We start from the raw sequence: 19,471 nt of genomic DNA on the forward strand, positions 1-19,471 counted from the left end.
CAGATTCCAGTAATAGGGTACAAAATGGGTTGACCACAGATGGCGATAAAATCTGCATACTATACCCATCGAAAGGATTCGGTTTCATCTTGCAACAAATTTCTTTTCTGTGCATATTATAGTTTTTCTCCAGTGTCTTCAGCGATTCCCATGCTCTAGCTACATTTTTTTTGTCTGGTCTTATTACCAAATGGCATGGAATGAAATGTGAGGAAGAAAAGCCGCCTAAGCTAACATTCTGCTTCCTAGCGATCTATTTTTGCAAAATGAAAAGTTCTTTTACATTGCCAAATACCTTCTGATCTATTCATACGCCTAACTTGAAGATAAGGCGTTAGCGAGTTACATAACCATGCAGAATACACAGTGGTATATTTAGGCTGTGTTGGGAAAGGACACATTAAGAGAAGCACTGCACGCATCTAACATACCTTTCTAACTTAGATAAGCTCTTACCTTGGTTTTTCTCAGCCTCATCCACAGAACCAATGTATTTGGTGGTTGTATCCTGAATATCCAAAGATGGATCCAGGGCATAACCTAGAGAAGTAAACAATGTGTTAGGGCTTTAATAAAGCAGCACACCTCTAGCACTAACGGCAGCAAATAGTCAAAGAGCTAGCGTTTTTTATTGCCAAGTTTAAAAGAAGAAGCTCTGAGGGCCTTGGCCATTGCACTGTCTGTGGGAGCAATGGTCCATCTCCTCTGTGTATGGAAAGAGCGGCTTCCTATGTTTCGAGGCACGCATACATGGTAGAAATAGAGCACATTTTCTGAGCGTTTTATACGTATTATGTGCTGTATGTGTACCGTGTGTGCTGCCAAACGCACTGGATGGCATAGTGGAAGCCTCATCTCCTTGTGTTCTGGGGTGGGAGGGGGTCATTCACTACTTTTTGCGATCGCACCGGACCAAAATGAGGGCATTGCTGTGCCATGCGCTCTGGTGTGGACGATCGCACTGTGGGTGGGGGTTTGTCTGTGATGCCATTGACTTGAATGGCACCAGCACGTCCCCTCCCGCCCGAGACCACAAGGAGGCTTACACTATGTGAGCCATTAACTATGCCAGAACGCACTGGAGATGGTGTGAACCGGCCCTAAAGCCTGTGACGCACTGCACATGGAGCCACATGCAGCAAAGGAAAGCAGCGGTGAATGGAGCTTTGCGTGTAGTGTGTCTAGCCAAATCCTCTCCTGTGCACAGCTAGGCGAGATGAAAAATCTCGGCTCACACGTATGAATCTGCACAACAGGACGTGAATTCAAACGTGCAGCCAATTGGATTCCCCCAGAAAAGGCGTCTGGTGAGGAGTCCAGGAGAGAAGTCTACTTGGTCATGTTTTTCTTTCTGCACAAGTTCTTTCTGTGACATGTGCCAGGGATGAGAGCTATGCAGAAAGAATTAATATTATATCTCCATTAAATAACTAATAGCTATTAATATTAAATACATTTTCTATCTGATTAATCGAAAAAATAAAAAAAATCGGCCAACTAATCGATAATGATAATAATAGTTAATTGCCGCACTACTGAAATTCAATGTTCCCTAGCAACAAAAATACTAAGGAGAAAGATTCTGCAGCCGCTGAAATATGCATGGACCTAAAAAGGAAACTTTGGTAATATTTAAAAGAGATGTCAGAAAATGCTAGCAATAGTCACTTCTATTTTACTAAAAGGTAACTGTTCTTTAATAACACATTAGTCCTTTAATGGATGCAGAAACACTAAGCAGTTTTGCAAACATAAGCTATTATTTTTACCTTTCTTTTCTTGTGCATTGAGGGGTATTTTAAACAGGTCTATATCCGGTGTATACATTTTTAGATTCTATTCAGGCTTTCTACAGTCTGCACTGAACAATTTGTTTCCATGCAACCTCTGCAGATGTTTCGTTATGGCCTGCCCATCTGCCGTTCTTGATGCCAAACTCTAATTGTGAAAAGAAGAATGCACATCTACAGGGATCACTGATGCCTTCCTTCTTCTCAGTTCAATTTTTGAGCTATGCTGCTGTGCTCATTGCACGACAGTGCACAATGCAGATGAGTTCAGGCTGATTAAATAAGGAAAGTAATGTTTACAATGGCCTGGCTTTTGGATGGATAAAAAAAAGTAGGTGGTTATATTTGCAAGGTCTCAGTTTTACAAAAAGAGCTATTCTGTTTTAATAGTAGTTACCATTTAAAAATTAACATGGACTTTGCCCATGTAAAGCCACACATACTTACCGTAATTTCGCTCTTCCATTGACCCCTTTAGCCACGGACGCCAATGAATGACAGCCCTTTAAAAGCTCCACCCTGAGCCATTACAAGACTGACAGTTTTCCCTTCCTCATGTAACAGCATTGGACCAGTGACCAAACACCAGCACTGCCAATCTGAAGAAGTCATGTGCTTCCCAGACCCCACATCCATGTTTAAACTCCCATGCTCCAGCAGCTGGGTGGAGAGGAGAAGGAGCGAAGAAAAGTAGAGTATGTGCTGCTGGGGAACCATTCACACGGCGTAAAAAACATACAGATGTGCGCTGTGTAATTCTGTGCGCATCTGTACGCAGCACATGCAAATACATGGCCCCATACACACAGATGCATATAGGGCTGTGTTTTTGTATTGTGTAAAGATGGAAAAGGGCCAAAGATCTTGCGTATTTTATGTAAGTGCATATGAATGTACACGCACATAGAATATAATGCTTCTAATGCTAAAAATAAAAAGTTGAACGCATATGGGCCAGGTGCTCGTATATATGCGCCAATAGGCATCTACAAAGATGCACATTTGATGCATATTTCTGCACTTTCGTTACTTCAATGCCCATGTGAATGAGGCCTTAAAGTGACACTAAACTCAGGAGTTAAATCTTAAAAATGAATTCAAGTACCTTAACTATTAACATAAACATATCATATTTGTGTATTACTGGACTGTGTATCCTCAAATCATCTCTGAATTCATGCTGAACTGACCTTCCTGTAGGTTGGCTACTTTTGTGCCCCATGGTCCCTGTGTGTATTGTAAAGTAGCCACCGCTCAAAGTTCACTGCTGTAATGGACTACAATCTCAATACAAATGAGTAAACTAAACGTGAGATTGTAGTCATATATTAGCTATATTCATTTATAAATAAATAAGGTCAGGGCAAGAAGCAAAGACAATCCAAAATAGAACATGCCCCAGCAATCAGCCCACCCAGGCATTAAAAAGGGATCCAATTAAAAGCGGTTTCTATCATTTAATAGCAGAAGTCAGACAGAAGAACAAAAAATAAATCCATCAAAAATCTTAAAAAAATATTCACATTAACCCCTTCGTGACTGACTACGTACAGTGTACGTCGCCAGCATCGGGGCTGTTTAAACAGACTCCCGGCGGCTGTTGCCGCCAGGAGTCTGTTTAAAAATCTAATAATAATTTAAAAAAAAATGTAAAAGTCCCCCACCCCCGTGAGCATGCGCGTCGCCACATAAACACGATTCGGGTGCGCCTACGTATGAAAACGACAAACGCGCTACACATGTTGGGTATCGCCGCGCACGCCGGAGTGAGAGCAATAATTCTAGGGCCAGTATTTTGGGGTATCTCTAAATTGATGACCTGTGGGGGCTTTTAAAGCGTCTATGGACTTTTTGTGGTACTGCAGTTTTTCGCCGTTTCACGGATGCACGCAATTTGTAACCTGGGCATGTTAGGTATCGTTTTACTCGTTGTAACCTCATCTTTTATATTTAATTTAAAAAATTGGTATTTTGTTGTGTTTTGGGGCATTTAAATTTTTCACTAAATGTTGGGGTTTAATAAGAAGTTGCGCTAATATTGCGCAACGTACAAATTTGCAACTACCACCATTTTGTTCTATAGGGTCTTAGCATTCAGAAAATATATAATGTTTGGGGGTTTTAAGTCATTTTCAGGCCTAAAATGTGGAATATAACATGGGTGCAAAAAAATGAAAAAAAGGCCTCAGTCATGAAGGTGTTAAATAGCACAGTATCAGATTTATTTTATTTTTTTTAAACGTGTGCAGCTAGTACTGCAAAACAATCCTCTATAGAAATGAGGTAATAAGTAATAGATGCTTTACATTTTCAGTTTTGCTTGCCAGCAATATTACACAGATCAGAGAAGCTGTATACCTTCACAATAAATTTGAACATAAAGGGAGACCTGCATCTGCACACATATAAATGTTACCATTTCACAAAGGCCTAGGGAGATAGCACCCCCTAGTGGGCATACAAATTGTTTCCTCCTAGCATTACCTTTTAAACAAGATACACAAGTAAATAGAATTCAGTAAAATAAATAATCACAGGTTGACTGAAGTTATCTTGACAAGAAGCACAGCAATTGTGTTATTTCCAATGCAAATAGTTTCAGGTTTATTATTATTCTACAAAGACGACTATGACTCAGAAGCAAGGAATTGTATTATACATAAAAATTAGTTTCTTCCATGATTTTGGAATATTGCTAGGTCCAGGAGCGCCCACAGAAGCTCATAAATGCTACCTGTAGACAGTGTAGCAGGCTTCGGACATAAATACATTGTAACAGTATTATTATTCTACTGTATGTGGATATGCTCTTTTATCAAAGAATACACCCTTGATACACAAAAGGTCGATTCTAGCAACCACAACAAAAATAATTTTTTTAACAAAAAAGTTGTACCCATTTAGTCTTGTAATAAATTTAAATCAGCTATTATTGACTCCTCCTCCTTTGCTCCCCCCCCCCACCCTTCATTTTTAGGCTTTTACATTTAGAGCCCAGTCCCCCTAAGCATTGCACGGACACACCTGCATTATTGCATGGCAGCCCATTAAGGCTCCATTCACACGAACGGTTTTCTGCGCAAACACGCTAAACAAACAATACATTCCAATGTGCATTGTTCAGACTATTGCGGCATCTGTACGGTCCAAAAAACGTTGTTACGTAGTATTTGAGGTTGAATAAAGACATATGTCCATCAAGTCCAACCTAGTGTGTGTGTGTGTGTGTGTGTGTGTGTGTGTGTGTGTGTGTGAACTAGCCCAGTCTGAGAGGGCGCCATTTATTGATACTCTATGTACCCGTTCCTTTAGCCAGTTCTCTATCCATGTACACACCCTTCCATCTATGCCCATAGACCGCAGCTTGTATAGTAAGCGGTGTCCTGCAAAATAGTCCAAGCGCAATTTTATGGGCGAATTTTGTGCATTTGCGGCTATTACTAGAGCTGCAAATGTTTACCGCATGGAAAACGCAAACGCCATGTGTAAATGGCGTGTCAGTGCACATTAATGCATAACAAGTTGTGGTGACCCCCAATGATAAAATTTAGGGATGACGCGGCTGCCGCAGCGACATCTGGCGGGAGAACTGACGCTGCGCTAGGAGAGGGCTGAGGACGACTCTCACCTAGCACATCAGAAATCACACAGCGACCTACAGGTTGAGAACCACTGTTGTAACCGCTAAATTGGCAAATCATATAACACAAGCCGAGGGTGTCAGCTTTTATTATTGATAATAAAAGGTTTGTTTTCTTTTGGAAAACAATTACCATTATTTTTGAAAAAAATTACTATTATTTTTATTATCTACGTATAAAAATGGGTTGTTATTATTAATAATAAAAACAGGTTTGAGTTTTCTTTGAAAAAAAATAAATAGTAATAGTAATTTTATTTCAAAAGAAAACTCACTTTTTTTTAAAATTATTATATACAACCCATTTTTATATATAGATTTTATAAGTAGATACAAATAATAGTAATTCTTTTTCTAAAATAAATAGTACATTTCTTTCAAAGGAAAACTCAAACCTTTTTTTATTTTTATTAAATTACAACCCACTTTTATATGTAGATTGTAAGCTCTGCTGTAGAGCACATATTGGATTATTAAACCGTTGCAGCCCCATTGTGCTGTACGACGTCAGAATAGGGAAAAAAAACACCTTTGGAATGCATAGCTAGATTCCTATTGGCTATTTCACTTTGCAATAGCCAAAAGCAAACTAGCTATTGCACCCGCCCTCTGCTGTTGTCAATCACTGGATGTCAATCACTGGATGGGAACCTGATGGAGAACTGCCGGTCCCCCTCTGCTGATTGACAGCAGCAGTGGGCGGGTGCAATAGCTAGTTTGCTATTGCAAAGTGAAATAGCCAATAGAAATCTAGCTATGCATTCCAATGTTTTTTTCTGACTTACGGCAGCTGGGGCTCCGATGTCAGAATAAAAAACAGAAAAAACAAAAATGATCGCAGGGAAGGGTTTACTCTGCTCGATCGAGCAGATTAAACCTTTCCGGGAGAAAGTATTTCTCTCCCAGGCGGCCGGGAGCTGCTATCTAATAGCGGGAGACTCCCGGCGACCCCTGGCAAATTATCATTCGACCCTCGACGGGGTCGCGACCCCCAGGTTGAGAACCGCTGCACTAGAGGCACTGGCATATACCAGCTGTACCACAGGAGGTATGGTTTAGCTTCAGGATCCAAGGGACTCTAGGGACACAGGAATCAGTTTGAAGTTAAACACAGGTACCTGTACTTTTGCACTGTTGCTACCTTCCTCATCATAAATAGGCTGTTGTATTATGGACCAAGATAAACTACGGTATTTTAGAAAACACAGCTACTGGGAAAGTGGTAATCAAGTGCTATAATAATACTGCATGCTCCTTTTTGAGTCTTTGGAACACAAATACAGAATTAGCCATTTTTGCATACAGCAGGTTCAGCATGGAACCATAATTCTAGTCAGATTACATTTTAGAACTCCCTTTGAATGTTGCTAATCCTAATTGCCAGCTGCAGCTTGCTGTTAATGTTAAAATAAAATATGTAATGCTTGTGGGTGGCAGCATGCAAATACAACTATTATCTTGTGGCATATTAGCATATTCTTTGCGCTTACCGGTCCCCTCCCCCCAACCCCCCATTTTATAATTGTCTCCTGTTTTGTGAAGAATTAAAAAACATGGTTAACACGCAATCAATGAAGTTTGTTATGATGGCATTAATAAACAAACACCACATTATTACAACCTATATATACCTATAGAACACATTTTTATCAGGTTAATATGCAAAGTCCAAAACGTTCAAACACAAAATAAACAAGTCATAAACAAAATAATTTGATGTTTGCTTTTGCTGTCGTGCTTTTGCCAAGATTGAAGGAAGTTTTATACTTTCACATTTTGCTTACCATATGTTGCAAACGTTCTTCTTTGCTGCTCGAACATGAAGTCATTAATGTGTGCTGGTTCTGCGTATCCTGAAAGCATGTTCCTTGGAGCAGCCATCTGCTGGGTTTTAAATGGATTGTTGGGTCCAAGCTGCAATTATATAACAGGAGAGATAATTGGAATACTTTTCACTGTAAAATGCATCACAATTATGTGTCCCAGCGTAAAAATGTATTAAAGTGGAACTCCAGGAATAATCTTTGATACTTAAATTGGTCCAGCTTGGCTCAATTAAAGTATCCATATCTGATATCAGAAAGCCAATGGGGTAGCTGAAAATGACTGTATTAATCTGCGTCATATACAGAGACAACAGTGCTCTTCCAGGTGCTGAGGGAAGTAGTGCTTTTATTTCACGGCAAAAACTTAAAAGTAAAGTTGTCCTTTAAGTTTTTGCACATATTTTTTTTTACAGAGGTTACAAAGTAAGTCAAGGCAACTGGACTTGCTGTATTTTTCTCGAGAAAAATACAGCAAGTCCAGTTGCCTTGACTTATTTTCTACAGATATACCATGACCTGGATGAATGAGAACCGTGACAGACATACTTTGTAACCAGCTTTTCTTAAGATGTTAGCAGCGTCAGTCCAAATATTTGTCTCAGGTTTCTTTTAAAGTGGACCTTTACCCCCTTCACTACAAATCACATCAGCATGCAGCTCTGCATGATATGCGGATATTAAATCATTTACATTCATTAGTTAAACTAATTTTGCTTTTACTTTCAATGAATTTAATGAAAAAGCAAGGCATTTTCCTCCCTTTAGATGATATGCATGGTCACATGGGCCAGAGTTCCAGGGAGTACATGGAGATGGATTAATCTGCCCTTAGGAAAATGGCCACAGAGAAGAATGGGGAGGAAAAGAAAAACAAGGTAGGCAAAGAAAAAAAAGGCGGCAATTATCTATGGGTATGCGTTACTACTAGATTGTAGATTGTCACTACTAAACATTTCTAATGGTGTACTTGTTGTCATTTCAATGATATGGGTAAAGTTTCACTTTAAGATATAATAAAATATTTCCACGGACCTTTATTAGATTCCAAGCAAAAGATGTCAGAAAGTGGGGGTGGGAGGGTACAGCATTTTTAGCTTATAGGAAACCTGTCATAAATTACAAGCAGCTCTACAGAAATATATATATCACTGCTTTAAATCAAGCTGAAGTTCACTATAATAAAAAGATATACAACTGCAAAGGGAGGTAAGACAGTTTCTTTATCACATCTGCCCCCTTGTAAGAGCCAGAGCTTACAAGAAATATTTAGAATATCAGGAGAGATATCACCGCGACTTCAAATTTAACCACAATGTTTAAGCATTGTCATACCATTATGAAACAGTGCACTTTCACTGATTCAGGACTAGAAGGCCAAGAGCTGAATAAGCTCTTGGGATTCAGCCTGGATCATGACTTTGAATTACAGCTGGCATTTCCAATTCCAAGCCCCTCCAGACCTGCAAAAGCCTAGCATTGTTTTAAAACAGGCCGTGGCTGCCCTGTATTCGCTACAATGGTATTCGGTAAACACAAATTCACAAACTATTTTGCTTAGCTCTGCACAGATATATACACTGAGTGGCCAGATTATTATGACCACCTGACGTTTGTAGGCAAATTAGCTATAATTTGGCGATGAAGTTGCTAGAGGGCCAGACCATTATAAATAGTAGGGATGCACCGATACCGATACTAGTATCGATATCGGTGCCGATTCCGAGTATTTGGGCAAGTACTCGTACTCGCCCAAATGCTCCGATGCCTAGCACGAGTACTTCCGGTATCAGGAAGCCGGGCAGCGCGTCATTACACGCTGCCCAGTTTCGCGATTGACCGGAAAGCTGGCCTCGTGAGGTAAGGTTACCTTACCTTAGTATGTGTAGCCTGTCATCCCCCGGGGCCTCTCCAGCGAGAATGCGGCCTTCGTCTGGTACCCAGCCCGAGCAGTCCAATCAGGAAGCCGGGCGACGTCTAATGACGCGACACCCTGCTTTCTAATTGGCCTAGAAGCTGGCTTCAAGCTCCCTCGTCATCTCCGGATCCGTCTAGCCGGCCAATCAGAAAGCAGGGCGTCGCGTCATCACACGGCGCCTGGCTTCCTGATTGGCCGGCTAGACGGCTCCAGCTGGGTACCGGACAAAGGCTGCGTTTTCGCTGGAGAGGCCCCAGGGGATGACAGGCTGCACATACTAAGGTAAGAGGGGACTTTTTTGTTAATCAGGAAGCCAGGTGGCGAGTCATTACACGCCACCTGGCTTTCTGAATGGGACTTCCGTTACTCTGTAATTGGTATCGGCGAGTACCGAAAAAAAATTATCGGTACTCGTACTCGGTACCAAAATACCGGTATCGGTGCATCCCTAATAAATAGGGAAGCAGGTTGTTTACCACGACAGTAGAAGTGATTTTTTTCTGAAGATACGGGTAAACAACGCGATTTAACAGCCTATGAATGTGGGATGATTGTTGGCGCTCGGAGCCATGGAGCGAGTATCAGCAAAACAGCAGAATTCGTTAAATGTTCAAGAGCAGCTGTTAAGTGTTTAAAGACTGGACTGCCAGCCGAAAATCTGAGTCTGAACGTGCGAATTGTGGCCGACAGCGACTAGTCAATGTTAGGGCAGAACGCAGAGTGGCAAGACTGGTACAAGACAACAGAAGGGCAACAGTGCAGTGTCAGATTCCTCGCATCACCTTTCAACATCTCGTGGAGTCACGAGGCGGCCCAACAAAGTAATCTCGTGGAGTCATCTCGTGGCCCAACGAAGTACTGATGGGGTGGTCATAATAATCTGGCCACTCAGTGTATATCAGGTTGTAGATTCAGAATGGATTCTGAAATGTACGAAACAAATGCAAGTGCTAGCTTACCTCAGGTGCAAATAAGGTGTCATAGGTAGGGTTGTAATTTATTTCCTTAAGACGAGGGTCAAGATGAAGTCCGACGTCAACTGTTTCCTGCAACAGATAAGCAACATATTTAGATATTCATTCAACATTGTGATACTAACAGCAAATAGTTCCTGTAAATACATGTTTCCAACACATCTATTAAAATATATCAGTTTATAACAGCAAGCATTGCTCAAAGCTAACTGATGTAACCATAGAGCACAGGTACTGTTAGATGGGATAGCAAGAGGAATGGCATGGGTCACCATAAGGTAAACATTGCAATGATAACTTAACATATCTTCAGAAAAATACTTCCCTATCATTTCCAGTAAATGGCCAAAAAACAAACAGACAAAAAAAAAAAGAGAAATTAACAAACAAATCTGGAAAGAGTTTAAAGTGATTACCATAACTTATTAGACAGCCAATGAAAAGTATACACATCACCCAGGCAGCAACGAGTACACTTTCTATTGGCCGTTAAGCCGTGGAGTCCTTATAACAAGAGAACCAGTTGGCAGTGGGCCCAGATCACCTCTCTTCATGCCATCAATAGGCTCAGCCAGGCACATGTGACAGCGAAATCAGGTAAGGTAAAAACAAAAAAAGGTTTGTGAACAGGTAGCAGTGACATTGGGTATAGGGTGGTGGTGCTTACATTTGCCCATCTTAAGCCCTTTGCATCTGCAGCCAGAGATTTAAAGTACTAAAGCCACTGCATTTGCATGACAGCAAAGGATTTTTTATTTTTGGAAGGGAAGGGGAGGTCAGCACTGGAAGTCTCCATAATTCACTGGCAATTATAACAATCTCAAATTAGAGGTGCATCGAAATGACAATTTCAAAACCGAAATGGGGAAAAAAAAATGTCAGGCCGAAAAACTGAAAATATTTTTTATTTCAACTTTTTCTAAATATTTTATTTTTATTTATAAAACTTTAAATTGTCTTATTTAATTTGTCTTATATTTTATTTATTTTGATTAAATATTCTTTTTTTTTACTTTACTTTTAGGGGCTTCGGGGAAATATTAGGGGTCTAAACAGACCACTGATATTTCCCTTTTAAAATAGAAAAAGAGATTGAGGACAAAGTCCTCAATCTCTTTTTCTACAGCCTCAGTTATAAATGAGCAGCAATTTCTTATGCTAGGTGTTCCCGTTCATTCATAACTTGTGCACAGAGTATGTTTACTAATTCCACAATCATGAATGAACAGGTGATGTAGATCACTTCCCATTCATTCATAATTGGGGACACAGAAACATACTATGTCCTCAATTATCTACAAAGACTCAGCAATCACTGTGTTTGTACCTACTCTCCATCCTGACATCTGTCACAGGAGGCTGAGCGAGCGGTGCGGGAGGAGAGCTCAGCCTCCTGTGACATCGCTGGCTGTCTCCGCCCACACTGCTCTCATCTGATCTGTGAAAGGAGGCCGAGCGGTGCGGGGAGCAGAGACGCCTGCCTCTCATAGCGCTCTCCTCCCGCACCGCCACTGTGACAGTTTCTCTCCTCCCCGCTGGAACACAGAGCAGCGCCCAGAGGGGAAGTGAGAAAGTACGGACGCACCGCTATAATGGGACAAAAAAATGGCACTTTCAGCATTTTGCCAAAAGTGCCATTTTTGGCCAATATGTTTCGGCGGCCGATATGTGGTGCATCCCTATCTCAAATGAAACTAGTCACCTCTATTACATATATGTATTAGTTTTCTTAAGTGATAATTTATAAAATGGGTAGCATTTCCCATTTTTTTGTGGCACATTATCTTCTCGGTGACTTCTAATGTTCTTATAAACACACTAGGGAAAGGTTATTCTGTGTATAAAGACTACTTAAATGAATATTAAATCAGCAAATATTTACCGATTAGCCAAACCTCAAGTGTGCCAAAAAGAAATAAAAGAACTGAAATAGAGGCTTCTTTAGTGTGGATGATAATGACTAATTAACTGGAGGCAGATAATTACAAGTGAAAAGACAGCCACTTGACTTCAGTGTATTATTATAGCCAGGATTCAAAAGAAAACAAAAAGTAAAAGCTCATACTACTTAATTGCATTAAACCAGGGAGCATGTATTTACTGTGTTAACCAGCTCAAAAACAATGATGGATTACGGATTTGAATAGCTCCAATATGAAACAATATGTCAAGGTCTCATGATGTCCGCTGGTGTGGCATTCCCAATTAAATCGAACACAGATCAGCGGCACACTTATAAAAAGGTTTTCAGTGAAAGGGGTTATAATAAATCAGAATGTTTTCTTGCAGCTATTGTAAATGTAAAAATATCATTTTAGATGGTGACTCTTAAAACTTGTATTAAACTATCAGACTTTCTTTCCATGATGAATCCAGATCAAAAAAATATATACATTGCCCAGCAAAGTATATCTTTAAATCTTTCCCCGAGCACTTATAGTCATCATGTTTCTGAACAACTCTCTCAGCTGAACTTTCTGTTGAGTACAAGATCTCCAGCAGATGTCCATCTACTAGCTTGGTGAAAGGGAGAGAGGGGAGCAAGGGGTAGGAGAGTGACTAGACCTGCTGTGCCTGTGTGTTTGTGGAGAGACACACACAGCTTATTAGCACACACACAAGGGTGGTTCCATAGGAAACTTGCAAGGGAAAAGAGCCACCCTAAAACAGGATATCAGGGCCAGTGCTCAGGGGACCAACATTAAGAAGCAGCAACCATTGCAAGTCAGTTATTCAGCTTTTGAAAAAGCTTGACTTTAATATCAAATAGTGGGCTCCCAGTGGCCACTACATTTACTCGAACATTTTGACTTTAGTGTCACACAGATGACTATCCTTTCAAAAGGTGTTTCAGTAATAACTTTTTTTAAAATGAAAACCGCAACAACAGTTTTTTTAGAGTACATATAGCAAATCTTGGTAATATATCCCATTAGAAAATAGACAGTGACATTAAACCCTCAGATTTTTTAACATAGACCAATACTGTAATGTGTGCCTTACTGTAATCCATGGTTGTTTCCCTTCTCTTTGCTGCTCTTCCTTTTAAATCTGTATCTGTTCTCATGCTGGGCAGAACTTCTGTTTTGCAGCAGACTGCCTTGTCTCTGGAATGGATACATGGTGTCTGGGTGTACGTTTGCAACCTGAGCCAGCACTACAGGAAGAGGCACTGAGCTGCAAAGGGAAGTTCTCCCCCAGCATGAGAAGAGATACGGATTTAAAAGGAAGAGCAGCAAAGAGAAGGGAAACAACCATGGATTACAGTAAGGCGCACATTACAGTATTGGTTTATGTTAAAAAATCTGAGGGTTTAATGTCACTTTAATACATTCCAGCACAATGAACACATTTGAGACTGATCATTCTTCATTCATAGTAAAGTGAATATATGAATATTGTGATTCTGTCTTTCTCAGGAGTGCCTCGAAAATTTTGTAGTGTCATGCCAGTCCATGCTGTAGGTAGGAATTCATGGAAATTAATTATGCTTATCCAGGGAAGGTAGGAAAAATTTAGAAGCAGATGGAAATGTGCCTTTATCCAGACTGCTCCACCTCCAGCCCTGTACCATGCTGCCGCAGCTCCTGGTATGGTGGTAATACTCTGATGTGAAGGGAGGCTTCTGAAGTGAACTGAGGTTCCTGGCTTAAAAGGGGGCTGCTGATGCAAGGGGGTGGGCTTTTGATGTAAAGGGAACTCTTATGTGAAGGAGGCTTTATGTGCAGTGGGCTCCTGATATTCAAGGGGGTTGTTTTTTAGTGTTTTTGCATGGGGTCTACCCTTAAAATCCATGTCTCGAATAAGAATCTGTTATGGATTTTGGAGGAGCGACACCTCGTATTATTACATTTACATTCAGGGTGCCTTGAGGTTTTGCATACTTTTAAAAAGGTGCCATGAATGAAAAACAGGTTGATAAATGCTGTTCTAAAACTGTTGCCTAGGTACTTGAATATTTTTTGGTGGTACCCAGAGATCAGCAATGAATGTCTCATTATGAACACGAAGGCTATTACAATAAAATTCCCGAAACACAAATCTAAGCTGAAGTTCTTTTTATAGGAAATGTACTGGTTAAATGTGAAAGCACAACAGTGAGATATAAAACAGCTTGACCAGTTTGTTCTGCAGCTCAGCATTGCCATTTTCCTACCAATGGACAATAGAAAAAGGTGCTCCCTAGGACTTGAAATTCATCAAATGTCAGGTATACAATAGATGTACTGCATAGCGATGAATTATCACCCCCGACAAAAGTGAAAAGCTGTTAACTGCTGAGCGTGGGAGACCGGCTTTTAACTTAGCAGCATGTTTCCAAGGTGACAAATTAAAATTCCACTGCTCTATCAAGAACATTTTTCCAGTTGCAGAAAAGCTTTTAAAGACATTTATCCTAAACAGGAAAAAAAAAAAAAAAGGAACTTTCACCAGTGGCATACAACAGTGTTTTTCAATGTATAAAGGGCTTTGTGTGTAGCCCTTTATAAAAGCAAGTGTTTAGCACCTGATGTGGCCACCTAATTTTAAGTACCTCTTAACATGAACCCCCTATATATGTAGAAACAATTTTTTTTTTTTTTAAGGTTAATTTTTTTCACATATTTACATTAAACCAGACCTTTACCCCATATTCACTAAAAAAAAATCAGCATGCAGCTCTGTATGCTGATCTGAAATCATTCATTAAACACGTTTTGCTTTTACTTATGTAGCCATGTTTCGGGGAAGAGGGCGTCATGTGAGATGACTCACCAATCAGCTACCGCTGCCAAATTGTTGGCAATTTGGAAATCCTGAGCCTCCGCTAAGTGGGAGTACGGGACTAAATATATCTTTAAGCGACAGTCGTCCACCCAGCTGGGCCTTGTGCATTGCAAGTGGGACCCGCAGGTGGGAATTACCCAGTCCCTAGGCAGGTCTTATATTACACACACACAACTCTAAATCAGCAGTTGCTAGGAGTAATGCTCACCAATCACTCTGAATATATTTTAAGTACAAGTATTCCTCACTTAACGACCAGGTCGTTAAAACGAATTGGTTGTTAAGTGAGGAACTCTATACAGTACTGCATTAGTACAGTACTGTATGGTGTTGCAGATGTACCGTACTGAACAGTGTACTGAACATCGGGCAATGAAATACTTACTGGGACCGGCCGGCAGTGAAGGACGGAGGACATCACTTCCCGCCGGCGACACGTCGCACTGACGCGCAAAGGTCTGAGGTCGATCGGAGGACGGTCGTAAGTGCGAGTGGTCGTAAAGCAGGTAAGTCGGTAAGCGAGGATTAGCTGTACTTTTATTTTGTACGTGCATGGAGAATAAAGGGAAAAAAGGGCAAGGGGGCACAGGATACTCTTTTAAAAGGAGAACTATGAGGCGAGTGCTTTTCCCTCACCTCATAGTTCTAGCCGAGACTGTCACAGGTCAGCTCAGTAGATCGGGAGGTGAGCGAACACATACCGGCGTTCGCTCACCTCTCACGGCTCTCTGCCGTGACAGGGGAGGGGCTGGATTCCCCCCTCCGATCCGCCAGCGCTGACTGGCGAAACGGACGGGGGAGGGGGCGGGTACAGCTGGCTCTGCCTCTAGATAGGCAGAGCCAGCTGTCAGTCACACAGCTGGGCGGATCCCGACAATTGTCGGGATCCACTTCAGCTGCGGCGTCTCAGTATACTGAGATATATACTGAGCCTAGGGTGACAGGAGGACGCTAGTTTGTGTCCTCCCGTTACCCTAATGAGAACTATGGGGGAAAGCCTTAAACCCATAGTTCTCCTTTAAGTATATCAAAAATATCCTTCAGTCTTCTGTATGCTGCTCTATCTTATGAATCCTTTTTTCCCCACAGACCTTTACTGGCTGGACACATAAAATGTAACTTTGGCTCCATGCAACTGAGGTTCTACTGTATGCTCAGACATAACGTCAAGGAAGGATAGCAATGAGAAGGTTCCGGTGTTACTTCTCCAGACTCAGTCACTCACCATCTCTGTGGGGGACAACTACAGCTGTGCTTCCTCAGGGCCTGTACTGTAGCACTCCATCATAGCAGCCAGTAACATATACCTCCCAGGATAGGAGATCCCTACAGCTTCCTATACCCCTAGGCACTCAGGTCTGGGGCCTAAATTGGTGAATCACAGATGCATCCTCTAAGGGTGGAGACCCTGGAGCAAAGAGACTGTGCCAGGAAATGCCTCACATATTTATTAGCTCTCCCAGCATGCTTCCCAGATCCACTGATTGGTCAGACATTAAACATCGTTAGGCCCCATTCACACTGAGCGGAAAATCCTGAGATTTCCGCCGCGATACCGCCCATTTTTGCCACGAGATATCGCAAAAAGTCGCCGGCCAATTATTTTCAATGGAGCAGTCTTGTGTACAGCTCCATGTCGCCCGTCGTGGTCGCGCCAGCAGGACACTTTTTTCCCACGGATGTCGCGCAAATTTCCTTTTTCTTAATGCAGCCCGACGATGAAGGTCGTGCTATCATCGTGCTATCCCGGCCGTGCGGATCCTCTTGTAAGGTATGTCGCTTAGTGTGAATAAGGCCTTATGGTGGAGTGTTATCTCTAGCACACCCTGCAGGTGGACACCAAAAACAGCAAGTGACAGAATAAATCACTGCCCACTTAGAGAACACAAACCATCACCTAAAATTGATGGAAAAAAAATTCCAGCACAAGGGGCGAAGGGGGTTCTTCACAGTAAGATCAGTTAGGGTCTGGAACTCACTGCCACAGGCGGTGATTTCAGCAAAGAATGTGGAATTGTTCAAGAAACTTTTGGACGATTTCTTAAGGGACCGTAATATACAGGGGTACGGGTACTCCTAGAATGAGATCCTAATAGGTTGGACTTGATGGACTAATGTCTTTATTCAACCTCAAATACTATGTAACTATGTAAACCAGCACAGCTAAGCTGACTAATGTACACTAATAGATCACAAAATATAGGAGGGAAATTTGGAAAAATTCTAGATCCCTACACTTGCAATTACGGTTTACTACTTCCTGGTTGAGCGAGGCAGTAGAGATGTTGCCCTGGCCTCACAGATTCATTCTGGGAAGGGTACATACACAGTGCTTTCCTGGGAAATCTCATCTGTAAACTGCAACATCCCACTGGGAAAAGTCAGGTTTTCCCCCTGAGAACTGTCTGTCACATATTCCAAGAAGTAAAGGGAGATGGATTAATCTGCCCTATACGAAAATGGCAACTGGGAGAAGAATGGGGAGGAAAAGAAAAAAGTTATGTAAAGAATAAAACACCTGCAATTATCTATATCAGTTTGTAAATTGCCATTACTAAGCATTTCTAAAAGGTGCCTTTGTTTTAATGTTTAGGGGTAAAGTTCCTCTTTAAAGCCCACCTTTGCAGAGGTATTTTTTTAAAACCATATGCCAGCAATGTACACCAAGTGAACATGAAGCAGGCATGTGCAGTTGATGTATATGAAAACGGAAACCCTTACATTTTCTGTTAGTTTTCCTCTTCATATCTGCATGAAAATGTTTGCCGCTGTGCAATCAATGTTAAAACTTTACTACACAACCCTGGAAGCTGTATAGCAACATAATGGTTGCAATGGTGTGCAGTGATCTTACAGGATAGTGTCACAAAAGAAAAAAAAAAAAAAAAAAAAAGGATTAAACGAATAAGAATCTCTTTTTTTCTTCAGGGATGCCCTCCGGTAATAGAAGGGTCAGTAGAGATTTTCACTTGTCAGTAAGATCACATGGCCACACCGATCAATTATCACTCCCTATTGCAAACATTATATTGTTATGCAGCCCTGCTTACTAGTTAAACAACAGACAACTAAAGCTGACACCAGGATTTGAAATGTCAGCTCACAATTAGGCCCGTGGTGTCATCCACAAGAATTTTCTGTCAGCGCAGCATGTATTTTTCTATACTTGCAGGGTCTTTAACCCTTTTGCTGCCACCGACGCAAGGCTTACGGCAGAACACAACCGCTTGCAGCTGGCAATGTCAGTAAGCCTTACTTTAGTGGCTTTTACTGCTCTGCAATAAGCTCAAGTTCGCAAAAACTTATATTAGAACGGTCCCCCCCAAAGGTCCTTTGTAAAATAATAGCGGTCAACAGCGCCTGCACCACCCATGCTGGCCGCCGCAATCTGTAGCTTCTACTCCCCGCCTGGAGCCGCTCCAGGCGGGGAGTAGAATGACACCCAAAACTGTCAATAAGTGACAATATAAAAACATTTACAGCTCATCAATTAAGCCCTCGTTCACACCTGAACGTTTTGTAGCGCGTTCTACGCTCGACGAACGCTCTACAAAACGCTCAAAAATATAAATAATGTAATTTTATTGGTATCTACCAGTAGCTGCCTCATTTCCCACCCTCGGCTTATATTCGGGTCAATACTTTTTCCCATTTTTTTTTGTAAAATTAGGTACCTCGGCTTATATTCGGGACGGCTTATACTCGAGTATATACGGTACTACGTCCACCGGCCTCCTCCCATCCAGACCTCTACTTACCTCTTCGTAAAAGGTCAGCAGGTTGGTCTTGCAAGAACGATCCTTCCTAAATTCGTGTTGCACATCACTTATTATAATATGGTCCCGGACGAATTCCACTAAGTAGTCCATAATAATTCCCTCCAACAGTTTACACACTATGCGTGTCAGACTAACTGGTCTATAGTTCCCTGGTTGGCATTTTGACCCTTTATTGAATATAGGCACCACATTAGCCCTTCTCCAGTCGCTTGGTACTCTACCAGGCATTACGGCTTCCTTAAAAATGAGGAACAGTGGTCTCGTTATCTCCTTCAGTTCTTTGAGTACCTTGGGGTGTAGATTATCAGGTCCTAATGCTTTATTTGCATTTAGTAGTTTAAGCCTATGTTGTATCCCAGTTTCCGTCAACCAATCAGATGTATTTCTTGTTAAATTTTGTGTTTTATCATGTACATTGAACCCGTCTGTTTCCTTGGTGAAAACTGACGAGAAGAAAGTATTTAGCGACCTGTGACAGTTTCATTGTCACAGGTCGGCTCAGATTATGAGGCTGAGTGAAAAATCGCCTCATAATTCTCCTTTAATATTATTAATATGCCAAGAATGAGTCTTGGTTGAGGAACCGGTCATTGTGGCCATTATTTGGTTTACACCCCTTACTGGCATTACTTATTATAGAGGCAGCAGAGTGACGAATTACACCCCAACTCTAACAAACTTTTTAAGAAGTTACATGAAGTGGATAATCAACAGGTAATAACACTATGGGATAGAGCAGCGGTTCTCAACATGGGGGTCGCGACCCCATGGGGGGGGGGT

The 19,471-nt window shown here is 41.4% G+C and overlaps 1 protein-coding gene across 1 annotated transcript in view; it reads right to left on the reverse strand.

The window, feature by feature from the left end:
- The window catches only part of CDC40 (cell division cycle 40), a 51,879-nt gene that overhangs the window by 19,780 nt on the left and 12,628 nt on the right, over window positions 1-19,471 (reverse strand). Inside the window, exons 2-4 of the mRNA XM_018560276.1 lie at window positions 10,131-10,217; window positions 7,215-7,344; window positions 457-540 (exon numbers count right to left, since the gene is read on the reverse strand). Of these exons, the coding sequence (XP_018415778.1) occupies window positions 457-540; window positions 7,215-7,344; window positions 10,131-10,217 (301 nt within the window). The remainder of the gene's footprint in view (window positions 1-456; window positions 541-7,214; window positions 7,345-10,130; window positions 10,218-19,471) is intronic.

The sequence above is a fragment of the Nanorana parkeri genome, unplaced genomic scaffold (assembly GCF_000935625.1).
Source record: "Nanorana parkeri isolate BGI_ZX_2015 unplaced genomic scaffold, ASM93562v1 scaffold445, whole genome shotgun sequence".
In the NCBI taxonomy this organism is placed as follows: Eukaryota; Metazoa; Chordata; class Amphibia; order Anura; family Dicroglossidae; genus Nanorana; species Nanorana parkeri.